At 43.4% G+C, this 26,072-nt stretch overlaps 1 protein-coding gene across 2 annotated transcripts in view; it reads left to right on the top strand.

Moving 5' to 3' along the window:
* CALN1 (calneuron 1) overlaps positions 1–26,072 on the top strand; it is a 182,897-nt gene that overhangs the window by 80,270 nt on the left and 76,555 nt on the right. For both annotated transcript variants that reach the window (XM_019545491.1, XM_019545490.1), the window contains exons 3-4: positions 3,715–3,858; positions 24,937–25,049. In XM_019545491.1, coding sequence (XP_019401036.1) covers positions 3,715–3,858; positions 24,937–25,049 — 257 coding nt within the window. The remainder of the gene's footprint in view (positions 1–3,714; positions 3,859–24,936; positions 25,050–26,072) is intronic.

The following is a 26,072-nucleotide window of genomic DNA, read 5'->3' as shown; positions in this document are numbered from 1 at the left end:
GGAAAAAGATTGGTTATATGTCTAGTCCAATGTCTATGAAAATTCCTAGGAACCTTCCCTGGGATTTTAATGAGCTTTGGATCTAACCTTGGGTGGATGATATCAAAGCAACTGGTTACTTAAAAATGGCAAGCCACAACATTATGCCATAGCAAATCAAAGTGTATCTTGAGATGCTGAATGCACAATAGATTTTTTTTTTTTTAAAAGAAGTAGTAGTGCATGCATGAACTTTGATTTCATGTGAGTTAGAGGGTGCCTTGGAGCTTTAAAAGATTCACTAGAAATGAATTTAAGTCACTTTAACTTTGTTTGTGTGAGGGACATATAGGCCTAACTGTTACATTCTAACGGCGCATCCCCATGAATGTGGTTTGCAGCACCACGAACCAGTCTGTAGCATCACAGACTACACGCACCACATGTGCAGGTGTTGTTCGCCACGCTACTAATCAGCAGTGCGGTGGTTTTTTTTGATACCAGGAGATCCCAGTGTTAAAAAAACCAAACCCTGCATCCAAAAACAGCGTGCATGGCCGCAGCATGTGTAAACCCAAAACCCAAACCCAGCCAGGCTCCATGCACCCTGATTGCCACTGCTGCAGCCCCAGGACCCCAGGCAAGGCTCAGCTGCTGGCTCCAGCCTCCCCTATCCCACCCGGGGCAATTTGTCACATGCCAGAGCATGCATACAGGGGCATTCCCCAGGGACTATGTAGCTGTGGCACAACTATGTGCTGCTGCTATTTGTCCCTGGGGAAACGCATGCACACAGTTGTGGGGATGCGCCTTAACAGTTTATATCTATCATTTTATACCAGTGCAATTGTTACCTTTGCCTCTGCCCAACGGGTCTACTTTCTCAGGGAAATTTTGCTTTTTTTTTTTCCCTTAAAAAATATCAGACCTCCAAAGCCTGAAATGTGTTATGAATCAGATGTGGTGCTGCAGTGCCATAGGGCAATTGTTTTGCTGCCTCAGATGCATGTTCTCTATGGGGTTGGCTCTCATGAAATATTGAGGGCCTCCATGATCCTCCACTCCTCTTCACCAGTGGGGAGATCATGGAAAACTAGGAGTCCAGTCTGCTGAGGAGCCTGGGGGCACCAGGGTTATAACTTCTGTTAGGTAGCATAGCAGCATTTCTAAATCAAAATATCCTGGTTGACAAGCGAGTGTTTACAGCTATGGGGAAATGTCCTCATTTCCCAGCACCCCATGCTCCCTCTCCATTGACTACCTTTTCATCTACTTCATTGTATTTACTTCATTAACTTGGTAAAGGCCACAGAAGCACTGGCCAGGTAACATTATTCAGGAAACAGGTATAATGCAAAGAAATAGGCCTGAAAGATTAGAGGCCAGTCACACATCTCTTCCTGAATGGGTAAAAGGGAAAAAAGTGAATGGAGATAGGCCAGTAAAAGCAGATAAGGAGAAATATCTCTTCTATGTCATGTTCCTGCTTGCCAAAGAACTTGAATAATCCCACTGTATGTGTTCGGGACTCATTTAGTGCAGTTGCAGCATGCTGGAGAAGGAAGAGGAGCAACCATCCATCTTGGAGTACTCTTTACGTGACCAGTCTGGTGAACGTAATACAGCTACTAGCAGTATTGACTTCAGCTCCAGGCCTTCATTAAAAGAATGGGAGTAATTTGGTGCTCTTTTTAGGTTCTCTGAGCCATGTCCCTTGAGGGGAATGTCCAGCAGAAAGACTTTGAGGTTCACCTAACTCAAGTTTCTCAAGTCTCCTGTCTTATTTTAAGTTTTACTCCTGAAAGGGATGTTATCTGTCTGGGTAAACTGAAATGTGTTAGTCAACCTCCTTGCAAATCATGCCTGATTAAGATAAACAGGACTGTCAGTCAGTCCCAAGGCCGCACCAACTGTTGGGGCACCTTTGATGTAGTAGTAACTTTCCTCCATTCTTCCTTGTCTTTTGCAATCCTTGTACGATCAGTTTTAATCCTATCCGGTCTTTGATGTTCATGGGTGACTGGTGCCTCCTGAGTCTGGGGTGGGGTACCTGCAGACACTGCATCTGCAGGCACTGGTGGCAGGGGTGGCCCTGTTGCGGGGGCACATCGAGCACCCACAGATGTTGGCAGAGGGGATGGCCCTGCCTGGGGGCATGTGCTCCCCCATACTCCCCCCACCAGTCACCTATGTTGAGGCTGGTGGTCCAGCTTGTCCCAGGTCTTCCTCCTCTTCTTCATTCGTGCACAGCACCCTGCCAGATGGTGTTGGCGAGGGTGCCAGGCCTTCTTCTTACATGCCCAAATCACTGCAGATTTCTTTTTTTACGATTTCAAGTAAGGGTTTGTATTTGCACGACTTCTTGTCTTATTTGATCTTTCACAGACCTGATGCCATGTTAAATAATGAATGTATATACGTACCTAGCAAAGCTCTTGCAGAGACAAGTGGTGTGAGACTGCTGGACTAATTAACAGTTGATGATCTACCTGAAAAAAAAATAACATAGCATCCTGTGTTTTTTTCTTAGTGTCCATTGAAAGGGGAGTAGGAATCCAAATCCTTAGGCAGGTATCCCATCTGGCTGAGACTTTAGGATTGCCATGAGGTAAAGCATCCTGCCTTTTAAACAACCCAAGATTAGTAACCGTAGGGATCTTGGTAGTGGCACTTCAAAGTTGAAACAGCCCTAAAATACATCAGGTTTGGGAGTACCAGCCACATGATCAAAGCATGGTCAGAATATGGACACCCAGGAGCAGGTGCTCTTGGCTTAAGTTGCCTGGAATTTAAAGCAGCTATTAAGGGCTTCAGGTGAAGATACCAGAATTAAAAAACAACACAAAGTCAGTTGTCAAAAGCTGGGCCAGGGTTGGGAAGAATGATGGAAGTGTTTCCTTTGGCTCTTACAATGTTTTTATTGATCTGAGGCTGTTTATAGCAATAAAACAATTGTAAATTGGAGGAATGCTACGAAAAGTACTGGGAGATAGCAGTTACCCAGGTGCCTGTGTTTTAAAAGATTTCCATCGTGATTTATTGGACCAGGAAGAAAATGAGCATTTAGGGCTTCATTTTGGAGCTACAAGCCCTCAGACTATTTCTATTAGACATATCGCAGACTGTGGGCCAAAATTGCTTCTCATTTATGTTGGTGTAACTATTTAACAACAGAAATTATTCAGTTATTCTGTTTCTGCCTTGGAACATGAAGATGATGATGCAGATGACCTCATTAAACGGTCATGCCTTGGGGATCTATAACCCTGCCATAGGTAAAATGTCTTATGACTCTGCATGTATGATGGATATTCTTTACCAGTTTACAAATGTGCCAAGAGGGTCATTTATACAGGGTTTGAAAAGTACTTGGAACCTGTTGGATGAAATATTCTGTTATGTGTCTGTTTGCAGCATTTACTGTATTATTACGGGAACGTTGAAATAGCCGTATGGAGCAGTTCATCTACATCACACAATGATCAATGTCAGATACTGCAGAGAGGTGCAGGAATTCCCAGGCTGAACAATTCTATATTTTTTGCCAAGTATTTTTCAAGGTCTGCTGCATGGCTTGTGCCCTGAAGCCTTAGAGTCAATCATATCCTGCACATGCACAAACACTTATTCTCAGGATAAAGGGAGATATATGATTCTGCTGTATTTTGGTGTGTCAACCAGAGATTGATGCCTTGTGGCACTATTTCACCCTTCTTCTTTGCTTCATTATTTCAGAAATCCGTGAAGCCTTTCGGGTGCTGGACAGAGATGGGAATGGCTTCATCTCCAAGCAGGAGCTGGGCATGGCTATGCGCTCTTTGGGATACATGCCCAGTGAGGTGGAGTTGGCAATTATCATGCAACGTCTTGATATGGATGGTAAGTCATTGATGCTGCTGCGATTACCATCGCAGTACCCCTGCATATGGTTGCTAGTCAAACTCAAAGTGAGAGAGTCTCTGCCTCCAAGTGCTTACAGGCTGAATAAGCATGGCAGACAGGGTGGAGGGACAGTCACAGAGAGGTAGTGACCTTGATGTCACACATCACATCAAAAGCAGAATCAGGAGCAGATTGCAGGTCTCCTATCTCTTTCACCTATTATATTGCTCTGCCTGTAAACTGCACCCAATGAAACCTTTAAACATGGATATATGGTAACCTGCTTGCCATCCGATAACCCTAGGTAACCTCTCTACATTTTACCAGGTCAGCGTTACCTCCTTCCTCACCCCACCTACCTGTCTCGCACTTATTGTCTCCCATGGCCTCTGATCCTCACTGCCAGGCATTTGTATTTTCACAAAGAACAATTTTTCCAACTGTTTAGTTGGTCTAGTTAAAGGTATCCCATTTACCCAAAGAACCTTGTCTACTTTTAAACATATATTTAGAATTGAAAATAGAATGATCCTATTATTTCCAAATGGTATACAGGGGGAAGTGACAAACTGAGGCCTTTCAAAAATGTCTTACTGAGCCATTTTCTCCTTAGTTCATTTTCAGATATGTATTATGAATACAGTAATCATGGAAGGCGGCAGCTAGCCACCCTGGACACTGAAGTCCTCCCTTTATTCACAGAGCACATACAGAAACAGTGCAAATGGCCCTTCTATATGCCTCTTTTCTGACCTTTTCTAGAATAGAAAGGCCAGGTCAGTGTCTATAACTTAGTGGGGCGGGGGGGAGCAAAATGCAGCCTGCCAAGCCATTCTGTCTGACCCACAGGGCCCCTAAACAATTTAGAAAAGTAATATTTATCTGCCCTGGGCTCCCTGTCATGCAGCCCTCGATGGCTTGCCAAAACTCAGTAAGCAGCCCTCCACCCAAAATAATTGCCCGCCTCTGTAGTAGAGGCAGCCATGCTATGTGGGTTTTTGTAAATGCTGGTTGAACGTGAATTTAGGCTGAGACCACTACACGCGTTTTATTTTCTCCAAACTGCATCACATTGTAAAGACTTGCCCATTGTTTTGGGGCTGCATTTGAACTGGTCACTCCAGAGCAAAAGGCTGAGTTGCATACTACCTGTGCCCTAAACCATCCACTCCAGACAATCCAGTCCTCGTTACGCAGTGATTTCACGTCGCTGCATCATCTCTGGCTTGCAAGTGACAACTAGCTGTGGATAGGAGCTTCACCATGCTAGGTCTGAAATGTTAAACCATTGGATGTTCTGAAAAGACAAGGTTTTGAAAACCGTACAATAGCTTTTTGCAAAGTCCTTCGGAGTGAGTTCCCTCATATAGCGACTAATATATAACAAAAGAAAAGGAACCCTTTAGTAAAGTGAACAGAGACATAGAGCATCAAGACTTTGGAACCGGGATAGGGGGAGTGGACTTTTTAGCTGATGTATGTCTGCAATGATGCTGAATCAGGGTAAATGGGCAATCTTTAAAATGTCCTTGGAGGGACTGGTCAGGGACTTAAAGACTTTTCTGATGTCTGAAATGTGCATGGATGCTGCAGTAACAGGCAGACCTTCTCACCTTATTCTGCATGACGACTTGACAGCATTGAACATGGTGAAAAATTATACTAAATGATGCAAAGCCAAATGCAAAACCCTTGCAGAATGTGTAAGACAACTGTATTAATCATGTCAGGCAGCATCACATTTGGGCGGGTTCTGTGTATTATTGTTTCTTTTTATAAAATTGTTCTGATAAACAAAAGCATTTTAGAAATGAAGAAAAATGAATAAAACATCTGCAAATGTAAGTGGAGTGCTTCTGCTCCCAGATAAATTGTGGAGTGCAGTTAAGGCATGCTGCTTTTAAATCAGGTTGTTTTTAAGGATAAGCGTAAGAGTGATGTGCAAACCTTTAAGTTTAGGTCATTTGCAACTTCAGTTTAGAAACTGGTCTGGAAATCTAATAAGGTTGATTTCTAACTGGGCTGCCCTTCCCCGCTTGGCATGCGGTGGAGGGGCTGGCGGGAGCATGATGGTGCTTCAGAACGGGGCTAGCCAGCGGGCAGTCCCTGCACTGAAACAGAATATGAGACCTGGCTCAATGTGCCACAAGTCTGAGCTCACGTGTAAACGCACATCTGGGAGCAATAAACTCCGGTGCAGTAAGCACCGGAGTTTATTGCATCACGTTAATATGCATGTGTAGATGCCTCCATTCTTTTAGAAAATTAGTCTTTTAAAGCACTATTGCATTTTCCCAATTACTTTTTTCCAATAGAACAAGAGCAATTGACTTTGGATTTTGCAAAACTTAAAGTAAAATGCGGTGCAGGTCCACATATTGTTTGTTACCACCTTAGCGCTTTTGGAAAAGAGAGCAGTTTGGGTGTCACTTCAGCATCTGTCCCATGTCCAGGTATTCTCTTATCCTCACACTCTGGAAACTCCAGAGGTCTTTTTCTCAATGTGTCATTTCTGCTTCTAGCACAGCAGGAATTGGTAAGTGCAGAAGTGCACAAAGACATAAAATAATCAGGTTAGAGGGGACTAAACTTTTGTGACATTTGAGCTTAGGTTTTGCACTGAGATGAAGGTGTGAGCCTTTATCTGAACCAGTTCACCTGCCCCTGCTTTCAAATTTGGTATGTAGCCATGTTGCTTATTTTCTATATGTCTAAGGTGCCCATTTCACAGTATCAAATTTCTGGAACAGGACACAAATGCAGATTGAGCAGACTGTCAATTAAAAAAAACAAACAAACCCAAGCAAATGAAACCAAAGACAGATTAGTAGGGAAAGTTCTTTAGGTGACGCAGGAGCTGGGGAATATTATGAGAAGAAATGATTTAGCTTGCCAGGAGAGCTAATGCGATGCAGCTCAAAGCTTGCTCTTCTTCAGTGGATTGCTCTTTTCTGCAGCTTATCCTGAAATATGTAACACCAACCTGAAACCATATTTTCATTTTCTTTTTTGTTGTTGTTGTTGTTGCTCACTCCATGATTGAGGATTGTTCAGTATGAAGGACTTGATCCAAAACACAGTGAAGTCTATGGGAATCTTTCCATTGAAGTCAGTAGGCTTTGGAGAAGGCCCTTTATTTGCAAGCACAGACCTATACAGCTCATTTCTTTCTATTATATATTTTTGTTGAGGGATGCACCGATCTGCCAGGGTAATGCCAGAAAACTGGAGCACTTGACAATGCTTTGCCTGCATTTCTGAGCGGAGATGCCAGGTTACATGATAAATCATTATGTGCAGCATTCGCTCATAAGACCCCCACAGTATGTGAGAGCCACAGACAAGGCAGTAAAGCTTCTGTGCATTTGGAGGTCTCTAATTGATAGAGCTAATGATGTGATGGTAGATATTTTAACTAGGCATATGTTTCCCCACACACGGCTGATGCCAGCGCCTGCTAATAGTGAGGTAATAAAATTGGCAATAGTTGATGTTTAATCTGAACCACTCTGTACAGACCTAGTACAAACATAAGGTTTTCATCAGATAATACCTTGGGAGTATATTTACATTGGAGGATGGCAGTGTGACTGTATCTGCTTTGCAGACAAGTATATTATAATGACAAAACAAGAATCAGCCAGCTTTTCTATTCTGGTGTAGCCCCCATTTTCTCTGGGGATTGAGAGTGAGAATTCAGCCTTTAAAATCAGTTTCAAGTTGAAAATGAATGGATATTCTAGGCTCGGGAGCAACTGTGCCTTACTCATTTTGGATGAAATCTGTGTTTGTAAGAAGAGCATGAGAAGAAGCATTTTGAATGGTTCTTGATGGTTTTGCAGTCATTGTAAGCTAAAATAGCAGCATCATTTTATATCAGTGTGTGGTGCTCATTATCCTGAAGGATCTCTTAGTGCAGGAGGGGAGCTGAACCTCTGACCCAGGAGGCTGTGACATCTGGCCCATGGAGTTCCTTGTGGCTCTGGAAATTTGGTGGCAGGAGAGCGATGGCACCGCTTCCCTGCTGCCAAATCTCCAGACCTCTGGGGAGCCCCAAGTCCTGTGCACTGGATCCGGCACTCAATCCCAGTGTATGGGGCTGGGCACGGGCAGTGCCGACGCTAGGTCCTAGAAGGAAAGAAAATGGCTAGATGAACACCTTGCTGGGGGCGTTTGACCCCGGTACTCTTTCCTGCCATGGCAGGGGGTCGGACTCGATCTGCTCAGGTCCCTTCCGACCCTACAAACTATGAAACTATGATGTAGCTGAGGTAGGAGGGGGCAGAGAAATAACATAGCTTAACATAGTATTCTCAAGTATAATTCACCAGGGGCAAGTCATGCCACTACCAACCTGATTGTCTTCTATGATGAGATATACCTTGACTTTAGCAAGGCTTTTGATACCGTCTCCCACAACATTCTTGGAAGCAAGATGAGGAAGTACAGGTTGGTTGAATGGACTGTAAGGTGGATAGAAAGCTGGCTGGATTGTTGGGCTCAATGGATAGTAATCGATAGCTGAATGGCTAGCTGGCAGCTGGTATGAAGTGGAGTGTCCCGGGAGTCAGTCCTGGGGCCGGCCTTGTTCAATATCTTCAGTAATGATCTGAAAGATGGGATGGATTGCACCCTCAGCAAATTTGCGGATGACACCAAGCTGGGGGCATGTAATAGATGCACCAGAGGGTAGGACCTAGACAAATTGGAGGACTGGGCCAAAAGAAATCTCATGAGGTTCAACAAGGACAAGTTCCAAGTCCTGCACTTAGGATGGAACAATCCTGTGCACCGGTACAGGCTGGGGGCGATTGGTTGGGCAGCAGCTCTTCAGGAAAGGACCTGTGGGTTACATTGGATGATAAGCTGAATATGTCAGCAGTGTGCCCTTGTTGCCAAGAAGGCTAACGGCATCCTGGGCTGCTCTGGTAGGAGCATTGCTAGCAGATTGAGGGAAGTAATTATTCTCCTCTATTCAACATTGGTGAGGCTACACCTGGAGTACTGTGTTCAATTTTGGACCTCCCACTACAGAAAGGATGTGGACAAGTTGGAGAGAGTCCAGTGGAGGGCAACAAAAATGGTTTGGGCGCTGGGGCACATGACATATGAGGAGAGGCTGAGGGAACTGGGTGTATTTAGTCTGGAGAAGAGAAGACTGAAGGGGGATTTAATCGCGGCCTTCAGCTACCTGAAGCGGGTTCGAGAGAGGATGGAGCTGGCCTGTTCTCAGTGGTGGCAGATGACAGAACAAGGAGCAGCGGTCTCAAGTTGCAGCATGGGAGGTTTAGGTTGGATATTAGGAAAAATTTTCTCACTAGGAGGGTGTAAAGCACTGAACCAGGTTATCCAGAGAGGTGGTGGAAGCTCCATCCTTGGAGTTTTTTAAGGCCTGGCTTGACAAAGCCTTGGCTGGGATGATCTAGTTGGGCATGGTCCTGATTTGAGCCGAGGGTTGGACTAGGTGTGACCTCCTGAGGTCCCTTCCAACCCTCATTTTCTATGATTCTATAATTATTTACCAGCACATTCCCTGCCCTTTTTGCCTTTTCCTGTAGCATGGCAAAGAACTAAGTATCTAGTTACACTCACCTTAGCGTGGCCTGACTGAATACAAATATTTCCCCTGAATAAGAAACTCCCCAGTTCTCACTGGAGGCAGGGACTGGAGGTCAAAGCAGTTATTGGATTTCTTAAAGTGGCACTGATGCTTTCCTTTTTTTTTTTTTTTTTTAACTTTCCTTACTATTTTTTAATGCATTTTTCAGCCCAGTTGAGAAGGAAGGAGGAGGTGGAGGGTGCCTGCTGAGGAGGGAAATATTTTGGTTGTCATCTTGTTTTAATGTCAAAAAATAAAACCGTGTGTGTGTGGCAGGGGGGAAATGCGAGAATGTATATATTTGGAATATATCAAGCCCTAAGGGAACCTAATAAATCACTGGAGCCACACTACTTTATACGCTTGGGAGAACAGCTGAGATACAATGGTTGAACCAGTATAAAACAGAGTAGAATGGGCTTTTGCATGCAGAGTGGCCTGTCATTATTGGGAAGAAAGTCAGAGACTGGTGCCTATATCGCTTTAAGGATGAGAATCATCCTTAACGGAGGTCTTTACGTTGCTAAAACCCTATTGCGAGGGTAAAAGTGGTGTCTAGATTTCACTTCTGCTCTGTGCTTTGGGGGGAATGTCACAATAAAGCAGCAGAGCGAGTTGCATAATGCACAGTGACCATATAGAAATGCTCCAGCTGTTATTCCTCACATGTGTGACACATGCTCTTATATCCTTGGCCAAATTCTGCTCTGACTTGCATTCCAGGGCCCACTGATGCTACTTCAATAGTCAAGGGTATAACTGAGACCAAAATAAGGTCTTGTGTTCCTTCCTATATGAAGCACTGCATCATATTAATGTGAATGTTATAGCTCGGGGGTAGTGCATACCCATCTTTCTGCTGGGAAGTTACACAAGGCCAGTCTCTATGTATGCAGGGCCAGGAGAGCTCTTCTTGCCCCATGCACATGGGGAGGGTTCGTGATGTGTTCGGGGCCAGGAGACAGCTGCCGCTGCAGAGCTATCCCAGCCCTATGCACGTGGGGACAAGCCCCGTGCCCAGTGGTGCTTTCCCACGCAGCTGGGGCCTGGCCAGGAGCTGTCCCTTTGGGCATAGAAGCTGGGAGCGGTCCCATGCCTCCACTTCCTAACTGGTGGGTCCTGGCCACTTGCTCCTGCTCCATGCAAAAGTAAACCATACTTAGCAGAGCTTAACTTGTGGAATTCGCTGTCACAGGAGGTGGAGGCAGATAGCATGGCCAGGTTAAAAAAGGAACTGGATACATTAATGAATGACAGATCTCTTAATGGCTATTGAAGAGAATGGTTGGAGATGGTTCTTCTGGTGTCTCTAACCCAATAAATGGTGAATGCCAGGGACAGTGGCAGATCAAGATTTATCGGGGCCCCAGGCAAACAGAAAATTGGAGAGCTCCTCACACCCAATTATAAATATGAGTGTATCAAAAAGCATTAATAAATAGACCTGTTTAATATTTACACGGCGCATTAATAAATAAAGCATACCACACAATGCCAAAATTCACTAATCAGTTTTCCCACGCACAAAACTGAATGGAACGATTGCCTTAGGAAGATGACAGCGGATGCATGGGATTGCTATAAATGTATAATAACACAAAAGGAATGATGTTTTAGTTTAGTGGTCATGTAGAGTCTTGTTTGGCTATTTTCTTAAACACTGTTTTACATTGTACTTACACCATCGTAGAGTACTACAAAAAAAAATACAAGCCATACAAATGGCTTTGAGTACAAGTCTAAGAATACTATTAGTGATTCTTGCAATTAAAAGAAAGCAGTAGGCTTACACAGTACATGTCAATTTTTTAAATCATTCCTGAAACGTTAGACATGCTATTTTCATATACTGTAAATCTCTCTTTTGTGTACTTATTACACCTGTGTTTTAATGCTACCATCACTTAATTATGTAACCAAAATATGTGTGTGTGTGTGTGTGTGTGTGCGTGTGTGTATATATATATACACATACACACACACATAATCTCTCTGTCTCTTTCTCTCATATATATATATACACACACCTGTATCTCTCTCTCCAGAGAGATCTATATAGATATACACATGCATGCGCACGCACGCACACACAGTCTTTCTCTCGGTATATAATGCATCTCTCTAGACAGATGGACAGATCTACATCTAATTCCCTGGAAGTGCTCTTTTCCCCTTGGAAGAGCTTATACTTTCCTCACATGAGCTGCCATCACTTGGGTGAGCTGCAGACCCCTCTCTATCAGCAGCCTTATTTGGGGTCAATAACTGCAGGAAGCATCCAAGGGGCAGCAGCACTCCTCTTCTTTGCACCCCAAAGCAGCCCTTGGCAGCAGGACTAAAGCACTGCATGCTGACCTGTGCGGGGATATGGTGCAATTTGGGGTTGCTCCCCACCACGCACACACGCGCACACACACACACACACACACACACACACACACACACACACACACACACACACACACACACTCTCTCTCTCTCTCTCTCTCTCTCTCTCTCTCTCTCTCTCTCTCTCACTCTCTGTCCGCCACAGGCAGGCTTCAATGTATTTCAATTCCCGGTTCCCTGCCCAAGCCAGTCACAAGGGAGCTTCGTCTGATTTTGCCGAGCAGATGGATTTGGCTCCAGCATTGTGAGGGGGGCTCCATGCATGCTGGCAGCCTGTCCCAAGCTGCCTGCCTGCCCTGAGACCTGACACTTGGGTGGGAGGGAGGGCAGGCAGGATTGGGCTCCTTCCAGGCACAGGGATCGGCGGCGTCTTCTTTCATATAGCTTTAGGAGCAAGAGCTATCATCCCAATTTTAATTCCAAATTCCCCAACCAGACCAATAACCTGCTGGAAAGCAAGTGTAACTCCAAGATATTGCCTTCAACCTTATATCTGGGGCAGGATCTTATTACATACTCTATGGTTTGGTCTGGGTTTCCACAGTCACAGCCAGGCAAGGTTTTTAAGCATCACTTGTACATCAGTGGCAACACCAGCCATGTCCAGTGCATATCGTATTAAGGGTTGTCCACATACTCTGTGGAAGGTCGAAGCCCAGTTGTTGCACTGTTTGGTTGGAGGCAAGCTGTTTACTTGGGAAAGTGTCTTCTGCCCAAGCTTTCTTCCACGATTCTTCAGTGTTGTGGTATAGGAGGTGCTTGGTTTGTGTCTAAAACGGTTTTCATGAAATCACGTGATGAGTTGGGAGATCTTGAAGGTCTCTGTGGATGGGAAGATCTGGGGTACTATTGATACACATTATTTCTCTATGTTTTGCTGCATCCAATCGAATAGAGGGAGGAGTAATGATTGAAAGTACTGGTGGCCACTGCACTGGAGTTGCTATCGAAGTTCCAGAGATAGTCCTCATTACTGAGTAGAGTTGTGTGACGATGAGTTTGGTACATCAACTTGAGGCCCAGAGGGGTGCACTGTACTCAGATGTTGAAAAGATGGGGCACAGGGATGGGAGAGAGAGACCAGTTGGGCAGAGCAGCAGAGATCCTCACTGCTGTCTCACCCCAGCCTTCCCCATGGAGTGGTCGTACAAGTTCCAAGCTGCTGCCTCCCACCGGCTCTCACGCATTTAACACATGATCAAGCTTCAGTGGTTAACCGGACTTTTGCCTGCCCTGACCCCTTCCCTGGGCCTGGGTGCCATAGGCCCATGCATTAATGCCAGGGAGGGTATTGAATAGGGGATAGGTCACTCTAGAGGTATCCAGCTTGTTGCTTTCTCTGCATAGCATCCACTTCTGTCACTGTCAGAGATGGGATATTGGACTAGATGGGCCATTGGTCTGACCCAGTATGGCACTTCTTAGGTTCTTAGGAGCCTGGAGCCCCTTGCCTCTATTCCAGTGCCCACCCCCTCTACCAGTTATGCACCTGATGCTTGAGGGCACAGAAAATGCTAGTTGTGCCTTTGGGATTACCACTACTTCACTGAAGTATCACCCTTTCTTACTACAACACAAACAGGGAATGCTTTAAACCAGAGATTTACATGAGCAGCCAGTGTATTCAAAGGAGCAATATCCTAGAAAAATGATTCCAGGCTGAGACAAGGTAATGAAAGCAGTTGTGAAAACTGGGTGTCAGGCTGTTTTATTACTACACAAAGAAGAACCACTCATCTAGAAAAGAAGATCAGGTATCAAGTAGTAGCAGTCTTTAATGATTTTAAAGCAAGAGAAAATAAAAAAAAGAAGATATTTCAACTATTTTCATTGTCATGTCATGAAGCATCCATAGTAGCAGTGCCTGGGATGCACTGCTGTGTGCGTGGCATGAGAGAATATAAAAATAAAGTCCAAACGTAGAGTTGAAGTTTTCACAAGTAAGTTTGTTCACATATGGGGAAATGTCAAAAATATTTTGTTTTCCTCCTGATTCAGAACAAACATGGTTTTCAAAATGTTAACATTTCTCTTAAATTGGATATTCCTGTTTTCAGCGACTCAGCTGCTGCAAGCACCATGTTTAAGGGACCACCATACTTTTCTCTTGTTTTTTTTAATCTTGGGCTACTTGCACAAGTTGTACTGCTTTAACACCATCCTGTATAGTTAAAGTAATAAAACATAGCTTTGGGTACACACAGTTCTACCAGCATATTTATTGTGCTCTGGGAAGGGGAATTGTGTATTAGTATAACTGCATCCATGTTAGTGTTTTTACCAGTATAGCTAGATCAGTATAAAAAACAAAACAATAGTGAGAATGGAAATGTTGTAGACATACGAGTTGCACTGGGAAGTGAACAGGGAAAATAAAATTCTCCCCCTAGAAATTAAACATTGATCTTTCTCTATCACCTGTGCCAGTTGATCTCAATGGCTTTGTTCTGAAGTGAAAAAAAATGCAAGTAGAAGAATATTTCATGCTTCACGCAATTTGGTCCTGGTCAGCTGTCTACATGGGCTATTGTGCAATAGCTACTGTGCAGTAAATATACCTGAATCTGCAGGTGCTAGCCAACTGCATAGTAGACTAATTTGCTGCACAGTAAATGTGCACATGTAGATGGTGATGCTTTACTGTGCAGTAGATTAGTCTGCAATGTGAAATCTTAGAAGAGATGAGCAGCTACTGAACTGGAAAACAATTAAAACGGAAGGACAAAACATGCTGTTTAAAATTTAAGTAGATGATTAGGCGAGAACGAATGGTTTATAACACATCCGTAGCCTGTTCTTAAAATGATATTATGCAGCTGCCAAGTTCTCCTACTTTAAACTTTTTTGCTGAGATGGAAAGCTCATTCACCTGGCAAACGGAATTAGCTCAGGAAGGAAATGGTTTTAATTGCACTTGCCTTTATTTAGGTGGTACTGACTTAACTGACCCTCAAGTGGCCTGTAGCAGTATTATCTTTTCTCTCTATATACTGGCATATGTCAAAGGTCAGGAAAACAGATCTTACGATGACAGGCTGAGAGCCATGGGACTCTTTAGCCTGGAAAAGCGCAGGCTCAGGGGTGATCTGATGGCCACCTATAAGTTTATCAGGGGTGACCACCAGGATCTGGGGGAACATCTGTTCACCAGAGCGCCCCAAGGGATGACGAGGTCGAACGGTCACAAACTGCTGCAAGACCGCTTCAGGCTGGACATAAGGAAGAATTTCTTTACTGTCCGAGCCCCCAAGGTCTGGAACAGTCTGCCAGCGGAGGTGGTTCAAGCACCTACATTGAACACCTTCAAGAGCAAATTGGATGCTTATCTTGCTAGGATCCTATGACCCCAGCTGACTTCCTGCCCTTTGGGCAGGGGGCTGGACTCGATGATCTCCCAAGGTCCCTTCCAGCCCTAGTGTCTATGAAATCTATGAAACCTTTCATTCTAGTTAAACAATTTTATCAGGTCCAGCTATTTTTGATTTCAGTAAAAAACCATTTACAGCTGGCTCTTAGTTGTTCGGGGGCTGGGGGCAAGACACCCTTCTTCTGTAAAATAATAGATTTTGTGATGTGCTTTCCTGTCCTGTTGGAAATGGATTATAGTGATGGCTCTTTGTTCACTTTTCACTGAAAACTACTGGGTTTTTTTTAGCTCTCCTTCTCTTACAGCTGTCATTTTTGAATTGAAGAAGCATATAGTACCTTGACTAGATGTCAGAGAGACATATCCCAGGAGCTTCTCCATTTATTTTACAGAGCGATGAATACTAAACTTTATTACCACAAATCTTCTGCGTACATCCCTCTAATCTAGCCTAAATAAATATAGCTGGTTGAGTAAACTAAGTGCTTAGTGGATCAGTAAGCTGATGAGTAGATTGACAGCCCATTTTTAGATGCATCTCTTTCAATTTTTCTCTTCTTTCTTTTCTTTTTTTTTGCCTTTGCTGGTGACTTAGCTAGTACTGAACTTACAACATTATAATGTAATGCTACCTTATGGTCGATTGCTCCTTTTTGGCTAACTCAAACATGAGGAAGTAAAACAGGATGTAAGCAGTTGCATTTTAAGTCTGTGTATTGCCCCTGTTTGACTTCCAGATTCCCATACTATGCTAGACAAATTGCTTAAGACCTTCAGTTGTACATCCTGCCAATCGCTGTTGCTGTTTGCTTTGGCTTCCTGAGAAACCTTGGCCCCTGGGGTGCTGAGTATTCATTGGTCCAGTTAAAGATAGTAGAAGTTATGATTGGCTAATACCCTGAAAAATCAACTCTGACTGTCTTCCGTTGGATAGCTAAAATTAGCGGACACTGGCACACGGGCTATCTTTATTCTTTCTTGGCCTCTGTTTCCCTCTGTAAAAAGATAATACTATTCCCCTTCCCTACAGTTGTAAAGATCATTTGCAAGGCAGGTTGGATACTGTAGTGATGAGCGCCAGGAAACGGCTGATGAGCAGTAGCAGATTCTGTGTTGAGTGCGGCGTCTGGATGACGTGCCTGGGGCCACACGTTGAAAGATGAGGCTAAAAAGAACTATCGAGCAGCAGCCTTGTTCCCTAAGGACTGTACATCTTGTACACTGAGTGCAACCAGGGTCCCGGGGGAAAAAAATGATGTGATCAATACAATATTCCTAATGGGCATGCACATACAGATTGCACTCTCACTTTCTGGTACCTTCGGTCTTTAAAGTGCTTGACTTTGCCCCATTACCAACATTTCTTCATGTTTGTGTGGAATATAGGCCCTCCTTTTGAACAGACACCTGGCTCTCCTGTTCTTGTTTCAAATGTCCATGTGGATCTGTCTCTCTGACTGCAACACTGAATGTGTTGCTCTGTTCTCGGAGCTTTCTGAAGAAAAATAATTAGAGCCCTATCTAGCCAGACTGGTTAATCATGTGTCAGGCAGGTCACCTGCTGTAACATACAGGACTCCAACATTTATTTCACCTGCACAACCAGCCTCTTGCACTTTGCCTGGTGCCTTTGTTTGTACTGCAGAGGTTATCATTAGAAAATGCTATCACAGGCATTGCAGCAGGTTGGCCAAACCGCACAGTGGCACAGCCAAAAATGCTGGAGGGAGGCCATATGCAGCAGGCCCTACATTTACCTGCAGTACAGTCATTCAAAGAGATGTTAATACTGTGGTCCTGTTGCTTCCAAGGGATCGTGTGGAGCTGACAACTTATTTGGCAGACAGCCATATTTTTCCCCTTGCAATATAAGCTACTGTTGATATTGGATCATTCTCCTCTTGCCATGTACTTAAGGCAACTTGCCTTGCTTTCACTTGCAAGAGAGCTTGTGCAGGATCAGATCTTGAGAGTCAGTTGCAAGGGTACAGGTTAAATGGACTTCCATTTGGAGAGTTTGGTCTTTTGTCTCAGAGGAGATGCTTCTGGTGCAGTATCTTTCTCATTCACAGTCTGAAGCATCTGAGCTGAAGTTTCAAAATCCCCAAATTGGAGCTCTTGGACCTACTCTTCAATCACTGTCTTCCAGGGCCAGTAGTTAGACAGGTTCCCTTTAGGTGCACATGAATAGTTAATAGTTTCTTAGAATGGGGAAAGAAGACTCTTGCAGCAGTGCAGTTAGAGATCTCAATTACCCTTTCTTGCTAGGGAGTTGAACAAAGTCTTGGTGTCTTGAAGTAGCTTGGAGGCTGATACTCGCATGGTGGCTGCATAACAGAATCCTTGGAAACAAAAACCCCATGACCAGTTCAGACTGGTTTCTTGCAGGTTGAGTACAGGGAACAGACAAGTCCTTCTGGGTTTCCCTTTCTTATTGGGCAAAACAGACGGAAAAACAAGTGGCCCCTTGATTTTTGGGTTTCTATCTGATGCCTTCTCAGAATTTCAGGAAACACAGCTTGTCCTTCACCTGGCTAAGTCATGTCATTAATCTTGTATATTTACTCCTCAGTGAGCCACAGCTGCTACCCTTGTCCAGGCTTTCTCTTCTGAAACCCTGCGTCTTACCAGTCTTTGTGGAATATAGTGGACTCCAGTGAACGGGTTTTAGCTCCTCACTCGGGTCTGGCTGAAGTTGGGAACCACACTCCATATTTATTTCCACCCAGGTGTCCTCCAGCTAAGCTGCCTCAAAGGGGAGGTCATAGAAGGGGGTTTTACTTTCTTGTTTTGCTGTCTTAATAGAAAAATGTGTACTTCAGCCTGTAGTGAGCTGTACAGAGTGCATATATATTCAAAATATATACTTTTCATTCCACTCAGGAAGAGCACACACCAACTGCTGAAATGTCCTTAGCCTGACGAAGGGTTTTTGAACCCGAAATCTTGCTTAAAAATTGTTTTGCAACTATTTAAGTTGGTCTAATAAAAGATATCAGATTCACCCAAAGAACCTTGTCTGCCTGTATATTAAAAAATGGCATATTTTTTAGGATTTGTTTCCAGGAAGCGAGGGAAGACCAACAATGATTTTTAAGGATTTATATTTCAGCACATGCTAAACAAAATGTTGTGGGACTCAGAAAAGGCACTTCTGCTGCCTGATGATCCTCTTACTGGTGGATATCCAAGGGGTACAGCAAGCAAGGGAAGTGTGCGAGCCTCAGGAAGACTGAAAAGCCAGATTCTTTTGTAATGGGGAATGCTGTTTATTTCCTTTATTTCACGGTGGAATTTGCATGAATTATTGTTTGGAAATGTCATGCCTGAGGACATCAGCCCAGATAGGCTGGAGACATCTGAGCTGTCTCCCTGATTCTGCCGCTGGCTTCCTTGGTAACTTTGGGTGAGGGCCTTGATATTGCTTGGTGCCTTGGTTCCCCCACCTGTAAGGTGTGGATATTCAGGGGTTATTGTGGGGTTTTAGTCATTAGTGTTTTGTGAAGGGCTTTGAGATTTTTGGTAGATTTGATCCCTGTGGGTAATGTATTGTTTTATGAAAGGTATGTGCTAGAAGTCAGACAAGTTACAGATGGAGGCAGTTAAGACCAGGTGAGGTCCTTTGCCTGTGTCATGCAGGATGTCAGACTAGACAAGGGTAATGTTTCCTTTTGATTTAAAAAGCAACAAAACAGTTTTTTTTCCCCCTTCGAAATGCCTCTGGCTGCTGCTCTTCTGCACCTTTCCAATGTATAATTTTTGAGCATAGAAGTGGCAATGTTCAGCAAATGCTGTAATTATCGTACACAGTTACTTCACGGCTACAAACCATGACATAAATCCAGATAGAGAGTAACCACCACTAGATATTAAGGAAATAAAAATCAACAGGAGGTTGGCACTGGCTTGGGATCCAAGCTGCAAATGACTAACTCATTAATTTTAAATACATCTCCCTAACTGCACTCTAGAGGTCAAACACAAGAAGAAAATGGGAATATTTAGCAGTCCGCACACACGCACAGAATCTCATCTCCATTTAAATGCATTCCTTGTCCTTACTCCCATGACAAGGGACTTTTAGGAAGAAGCGACAGCAACCATGGTATGGAAACGCAGACACAGCTCATTTAGAAAGGGGTCAGGCAGGAGCACACAGAACCATATTTTGTTATCCGGGACTCTGGGAACCAGTTGTAGGGCCCTGTTCTGTCCTTGGACACAGGAGAGTCAGTCTCCTTTCTTCCTCTGCCGAACCCAATACATATTTCCTTATTTATTCAAAAGGGAACAGCTCCCATAGGAGAAACTAAGACCAGAAGTTGACTCTAAAACTGTGAGCTAAGGCATATGCCTAGGAAGAGGGAGAGGCAGGTTCCTGTTCCTATTTGAACTGATATATGTTTGTTGATTCAAAGTGGAACAAATCTAGCAGGAGAGATGAGAGAGGAAGTCAGTAAACTAGCGGCTGGGGCACTTGCCTGGCAAGTGGGAGACTTAAAGACTTAAACCTTCATTTCCTGCACCTCAGGTAAGTGCCAATGAAATACTGGAACTCTCTCTGACCGGAAATTCCAGCCTGGACCAGAGACAATTTTCTGGATAGGAGTTTTGGTCAAAATTGGTGTGTTTCTGTTAAAATCTCCTAGTTGTGATTCTTGCTTATAGAGGACTAGTTTCCCATTTTTGGTCTTACTCCCACTGCCAACAATGGGAGGAAGACCAGGCTTCTCACCCCCATTCAGCCAAACCCAAGCAGTGAAAAGACCCGGAGAGAAGGCAACTGTGTTTTAAAGCAGACTCCCTACAACAGGGCAATGCTTAGGGCAGAAGGGGGGAGCTATAAAGAATGGGAAAATGGTTTAATTTGATGCATCTATTTGCTAAAATAGTTTCTCCAGCATAATAGCGAGAGACCAAAGCTCACTTCTATTTGCTCATTCAGTCTTGCCCTTGCTACTCAAATGCATGACTAGCCTATGGCCAAATGACCACAGCTTGGATTCATTTCCCATAACAGCTGGGTATTTATTAAAGAATCAAAACTGGGATAGCTCAGTCTGCATTTACATTGTTTGGGTCCTGAGGGCAATGTTATTACAGTGCTTTGCTTTCATTTATTTGGCTTGAAAGGTTGCCCTGAGAATTTTCTACTTAACATCCCCCAGTGAACTTAGCTCCTGTTTCTTGTTTTTTGTTTGATTTCCCCCCCACCCCCATGATTGTGTTGAAAATACAGCTCATGATACTAGTTAGGGCTGTGTGTTTGTGATTTGCTATGCTGAACTCTGAAATGCCAGTAAACCCCATCTGTTGTTAAGTCGAGTAAATAAGTAATATGTCAGTAGCACTTCCATTTTGAGGCTCTTCAAGTACCTCGTGAACATTATGCATTAGAGTGAGTGACTTAGGAGTATAAGACCCATTTTCACAAGTGAGTTGTGGCTCCAAGGGGCTTAAATCTATCAAGAACTTTTGAAAATCTTACTCTGAATGAACTTCCTCTGAGCCGAGAGGGGAGGGGGTTGTATGGAAGATGCATGCAAGGTGTCTATGTAGAATATAGACAGGAATACTTCAACTAGGTGAAGTCCAGAGGTGTAACAAGAAGGCTCTGGGCAGCAAGACTGTCTGCAAGGCATACATCAGCCTTGAACAGTATAACATTTTGTGTGCAATGAATCCCAGCTAATGGATCCACCTGCAGGATTGTGCCGAGTGCCAGGTAAGCAGGAGATACTCAGAGTTCAAGTTAGGGAATGCAGAACACACATACACGCTCACACATTGTAAAATCCCCGGTCTGCAACAGCAGTGATCAGCAAGTCCTGTAATGTTGACTTGCAGGGCTGTCGACAAAATATCCTGTCTTTTATTCCTATTTGTTGTTTTTATTTCCTTACCCTTTGCCTGCACCCAGACTGAGATCTGTTTAGAACAGAGAATGCTCCTTTTGAATATCTGGGAAGCCTCTCATGTATGGCAAGTACTAACATAGATTAATAATAAAAGGTTCAAATTCATCCCTGATTTAATTCTATTAAGCCACACTGCAACATCTGATGTTCTAGGCTGTGTTTGAAGTATTATGCAAGATTTTAGCCATATGATTGCTTGTGCTTGCCCCCCCTCCCTTTGAACCTTCATGAAGGTAATTTACTTGTTCTGTAACAGAGCAGAAAAATCTCAGGACACCTTTTTAAGAAGTAACCTTTTAGATAGACAAAAGGAAGTCAGTGAAATGCACTAGGAATGAATAACATGCAGTGCTGATCTTCTGTGTTCTGCATTACCTTATTTCAACTCTGTTTCTCACCTGCAGTCTCATTGCTCGCTATGGGTAGATAAACCTATTTGCCATTTTAAATGTTACTGTATTTCCCATGCTACAGTGAACCTTTGAAGTTGTTGGCTACAAATGCTTTGACTATAGCACACCATGGGCTCCAAACAGCAGTAGTAAAAGGTTTTCCATCTATCTCCAGTTTGTAAATAAGCTCTACTAATGTTGTATTGCCTTAATCAATCAGGGCAGTGAGCACAGTATGGGTCAGGTTTATAAACCTATTCTGTATTTATAATTAATGAGAGCGGGGAAAAGAGAATACCTGTTCTACATTGCTAAAAGTGAAATGGAAATGCTGCTTTCAGTTGGGAACAGCTTTTCACCTTCTCGTGCCCTATTCTTGTTTAATTTGCGCAAGATTGGTCAACTACCTAAATTGCCCTTGATGGGAAAGTGTTTTTGTGGAATGTGATGAGGATGTGGTAAAGTAGTAAGTATTAAAGCGGTAAGCTAAAGGACAGGGAGATGGGTGCAGAGTGTGGACAGTGCGCATGTTACAAGTCTCTTGGCATAGGAACAATCGCGGGAACAGGGCATCGCCTAGGAAAAAGCATTCTAATAGATCAGAGCAGGGGGCCTGAATCTAGCCAAACCCCAACCTGCAGTGGAATATGGCTTTGTAATTTGTGACCCAGGGCTGCCTTTATAATGGCTAAAGAGTGCCATTACACCCGAGGCCCCGTGTGCCTGAGATGCATGTTTAGACCCCATATTTGTGAAAAGTTGCTTTCTAATGAAGTTGTGGATTGATTGCTCTGACAGGTGGTCTCTGCTGAAGAGGATTTCTTTAGGCATAGGAAAAAGAGAGGTGTGCAGGATTTGATTTGGCCCTTTATTTTAGTATTGCCATGACTTATGGACTAGATTTCAAGGGGTTTTCTGATGACTACTAAATAGTCCAGAATGTTTTCAGCCAGATGGCAGTAATATATGTTTTTCATGCTTAAAAGGAGTGGCCTGTTAGGCAAAACTGTCATTATGCTCAGGCTATTTGCTGGTTACCAGCTTTAATTGAAAATACAGCGAACAGGAGTTTAAAAGATCTTTGATCTTATTTTCTTCAGGAGCTTTGAAAAATGCAATGAATTAAATTCTTCAACAGCTTGTTGGAGTAACTGGTATTATCAACCAAGGCACAGAGGGATAGTTTATAAAAGGTTTGGCCAAAGGGTTATGTGGCCAAAGGCAGAAACTGGACCCAGAAAGCCTAACACCTGTTCTCTTCCCCTGACTTAGGTACTTTACTCCCCACTTACCTCTTGAGTAAATAAAATGAGAGGTGTCTCTGTCCTGTAGAAAATGATATACAGATAACTCAGTATTTTGGGGTCAGGAGATCATAAACCAAATGTGGGTGGGCAGGTCTTAGACACCTTTCAAAATAAAATGGCTTTCTTGATAATCTTGACTCATTTCTGTAACTTAGCTTGCATAGTCATGTCTGTTGTTTTATTGCTGCATTTCCCTTTAAGTTATGCATTGCAATGTAAATCACCCTGAATTCACTGTCACCTTGCATTACGTTCCACAGCGTGATCCACTGTGATGTGACTGATACAATCTGACTTGATGTCACATCGTGATGTCTCCCACAGGGTGGCAGAAAGGACACCCTTTCTTATAGCTTATAAATGTTTTAAAAAGTTGCTCGCAGATACGTAGGGTCCCCCCAGTTCTCTCTCCTCCCTCTCCACTCCTCCTTAACAGACTGCCCTGGGATGAGGCATTAACTTTTATTTGGCGCTAGTATTGAGCTCAGCCCTGCAAAGCTCTGAGCACTCAGGTCAAGCAAACCATGTGCTTAGCTTTTCTGCCTGTGAAGAGTTCAGTGACTTGAATGGGGCTATTTACCTGAGTATGTACTTTGCTGGTTTTGGATGAGACGGCTGCACAGCCATTAAGAACCCCTCCTGTGTTCTTTTGGAGCTGTGGTTTTTGCACTGGTTACTCCATTTCTGCTTGTCTTCCCGAAATAATTGCCTGAACCCTTGAATGAGTACAGACTGTCTTTCTGGAAAAGGGAGAATTTCTTATTAGCTTATTTAACAGAGTATTTCTGCTCAGATAACAACTCAGTTTATATATATTCCAATAAATGGGACATATGTACTGATCAAAAATATAAAACACGTTGAAAAAAGGCCAAAACCTATAGCACACTTGTGCATATGCATATATAATGCTAATAATGTGACCGCACAACAGTTTCTCAGATACTCCAGTTAACAAGTACCCTTATAGTACTACTCCATAGTAGTGTCGCGCTTGCCGGAAGATGTAGTAGCAGTTCATGTCCAATAGTTTAAGAACAACAAAAAGACAGGCTATGTAGATAAAAGCCGTCTGCATCAAGCCTGCTATTATTGAATTAGCTGGAATTGGGAAGGGTGCACAAGGCGCTCCAGTAGTAAGGATGATGAGCCTGGGCAAGTCTTTGAGACTGTCTGTGCCTCAGTACCAGTTTCCTACCAAGGAGGGGTGTTGCGAGGATAGATCCTATAGATGTTGTGAAGTGTTTACACACCATGGTAATGGAGGGGCAACTACATATATACTAGATAGAGAAAAGGGTGTGTGTATGTGTGTGTGTGCGTATAAAGGATATTTAAAAGAAATGCCTTAACTCCTGCAGAAGTTCAGGTTTTCCCTTGCCAGTTGTCCTGCAGGTTCTGAGATGGTGATTACGTTTGAGGTAATACTTAGATGTGCTTCAAACAACCGTGTGGCTCATTTACAAAATGCACGACATACTGCAGGAGCTGGGGCTGCAGAGCCCAAGTTCATTAGTGGCACGAACGGTCTCCTGGAACTATATCCACACTCTCTGCTCCGAGTGCACAGGACTTCCAGGAGAAATACACTGATGAGAGTGCAGATGAAAAGCATGGTGGATTCATAATAGCCTGGCTGTTCTTTAGCTGTGTGTTATCCTCCTTTGGAGCTGAGGAAGAGCTTATGAAGATCTTACTGTCTAGCAATTCTTTTGCAGCAAGCCCGAGCATTAATGTTGCTAATGGAGGTCAAGCGCTTGAGAATGTATAGTTTTCAGAACTGATGCATGTGTAATCTCTGCAAGACGGGAGTCTTTTTATCTGAGTTTGTCCAGCACCTAGCACAATGGGACCTCAAACTTAATTTGACGTTTGGAGAGCATTATATAATATTAGGCATTAATAAAAACAGTAATGAGCTCTGTTCCTTGTATATCATAGATGTGCTGTAATTGGGATGTGGGTATGTGTGTTTGTGTGTGTGTGTGTGTACCTCTATACACATCCACTGGTTTGTGACCAATTTTCTTTCTAGGGAGCTGCATTAGACTTTGGCACTGCTCCGCCCATTTAAAACTCATTGGTGTTTTCCCTTTCATTCCAGGGGACGGTCAGGTTGATTTTGATGAATTTATGACCATTCTTGGACCTAAACTGGTGTCGTCAGAAGGGAGAGATGGTTTTCTTGGAAATACAATAGACAGTATATTTTGGCAGGTAAGTGAGAATCTTTTAAAAGCAGCATCAACCAGAAAACATGCCCATCTCAGAAAATAGCGAGTGATGTGACAGCGGAAATATTTTGCTCACAATGAACGCTTGTGCAAATCTTTCCGTTCCATTATAATCCACATTGTAGAAAACCATACCAAGTTGGTGGAGTGTCTTACTGGGAGTGTGAAACACTTTCTGAATTCTGCATGTGAAGAAGAGAGAGAATTTGCCAGTTTGTGACTTCCATAGAACTGCTTTTTGAAGACACTTGGATACTTTTGTAATTCATTTCAGGAATTTCAGACCGTGGCTTTTCAAGGAAAAACCTGTTTTAAAGAGTGTCAGATTAGCATGAGGCAAAAAACCAGAAGCATGCTCTTTAGCACTGTTCACCAGTCCATTCCACTGTTCCTTCCTCAAGACATCGGATTTCACTCTTTCATTATCTGCTTGGTAACTCCAGGCAGACTGAAATGATCAAATGTATTGTGTGTGGGATGTATCAGATTGTTACTTATTTGTGTGTGGTGGTCTGAAGGTGAGTCACATTTTGAGTTTCAAGTGGGGAATAATGATAGATGCTATGTTTCCCTGATGTTACTGTACTACAGTAGTCCAGAGTCCATGGAAATTGAATCCTTTGTTGAGGATCGCAATCTCACATTGCCAAAACTGGGGTGAGTTTTTGCAGCATACATACATTTAATCACTGTTCTGAGCTTTTCAGAATTCATTTTATGACAAAACTGCAGGGAAGAATTATGTCCTGCCCGCATTTCCAAAAATACTGAAAAGGTTCACAAACCTTAGGATTTCAAGACATGAGCAAGTAAGTCTCTGCTGAAAATTAGGAAGAAACATTCCCTACAAGCATTGTTTCATAACTCGCCCACTGCTGACTTCCTTGCACCTTTCCCAGTGGAGATAGCCTTACCTGTCATTGGAGGCAGAAGACTGGACTTAATGGACCGTTGTATCCAAAAGGGCATTTTTTTGTAATATTGTTAGTCATTTTACATAGGCTGC

Source organism: Crocodylus porosus, unplaced genomic scaffold (genome assembly GCF_001723895.1).
Source record: "Crocodylus porosus isolate Cpor-Errol unplaced genomic scaffold, CroPor_comp1, whole genome shotgun sequence".
NCBI lineage: Eukaryota > Metazoa > Chordata > Crocodylia > Crocodylidae > Crocodylus > Crocodylus porosus.
The sequence above is the reverse complement of the archived record's forward strand: the minus strand, read 5'-3'. Positions and strand labels throughout refer to the sequence as shown.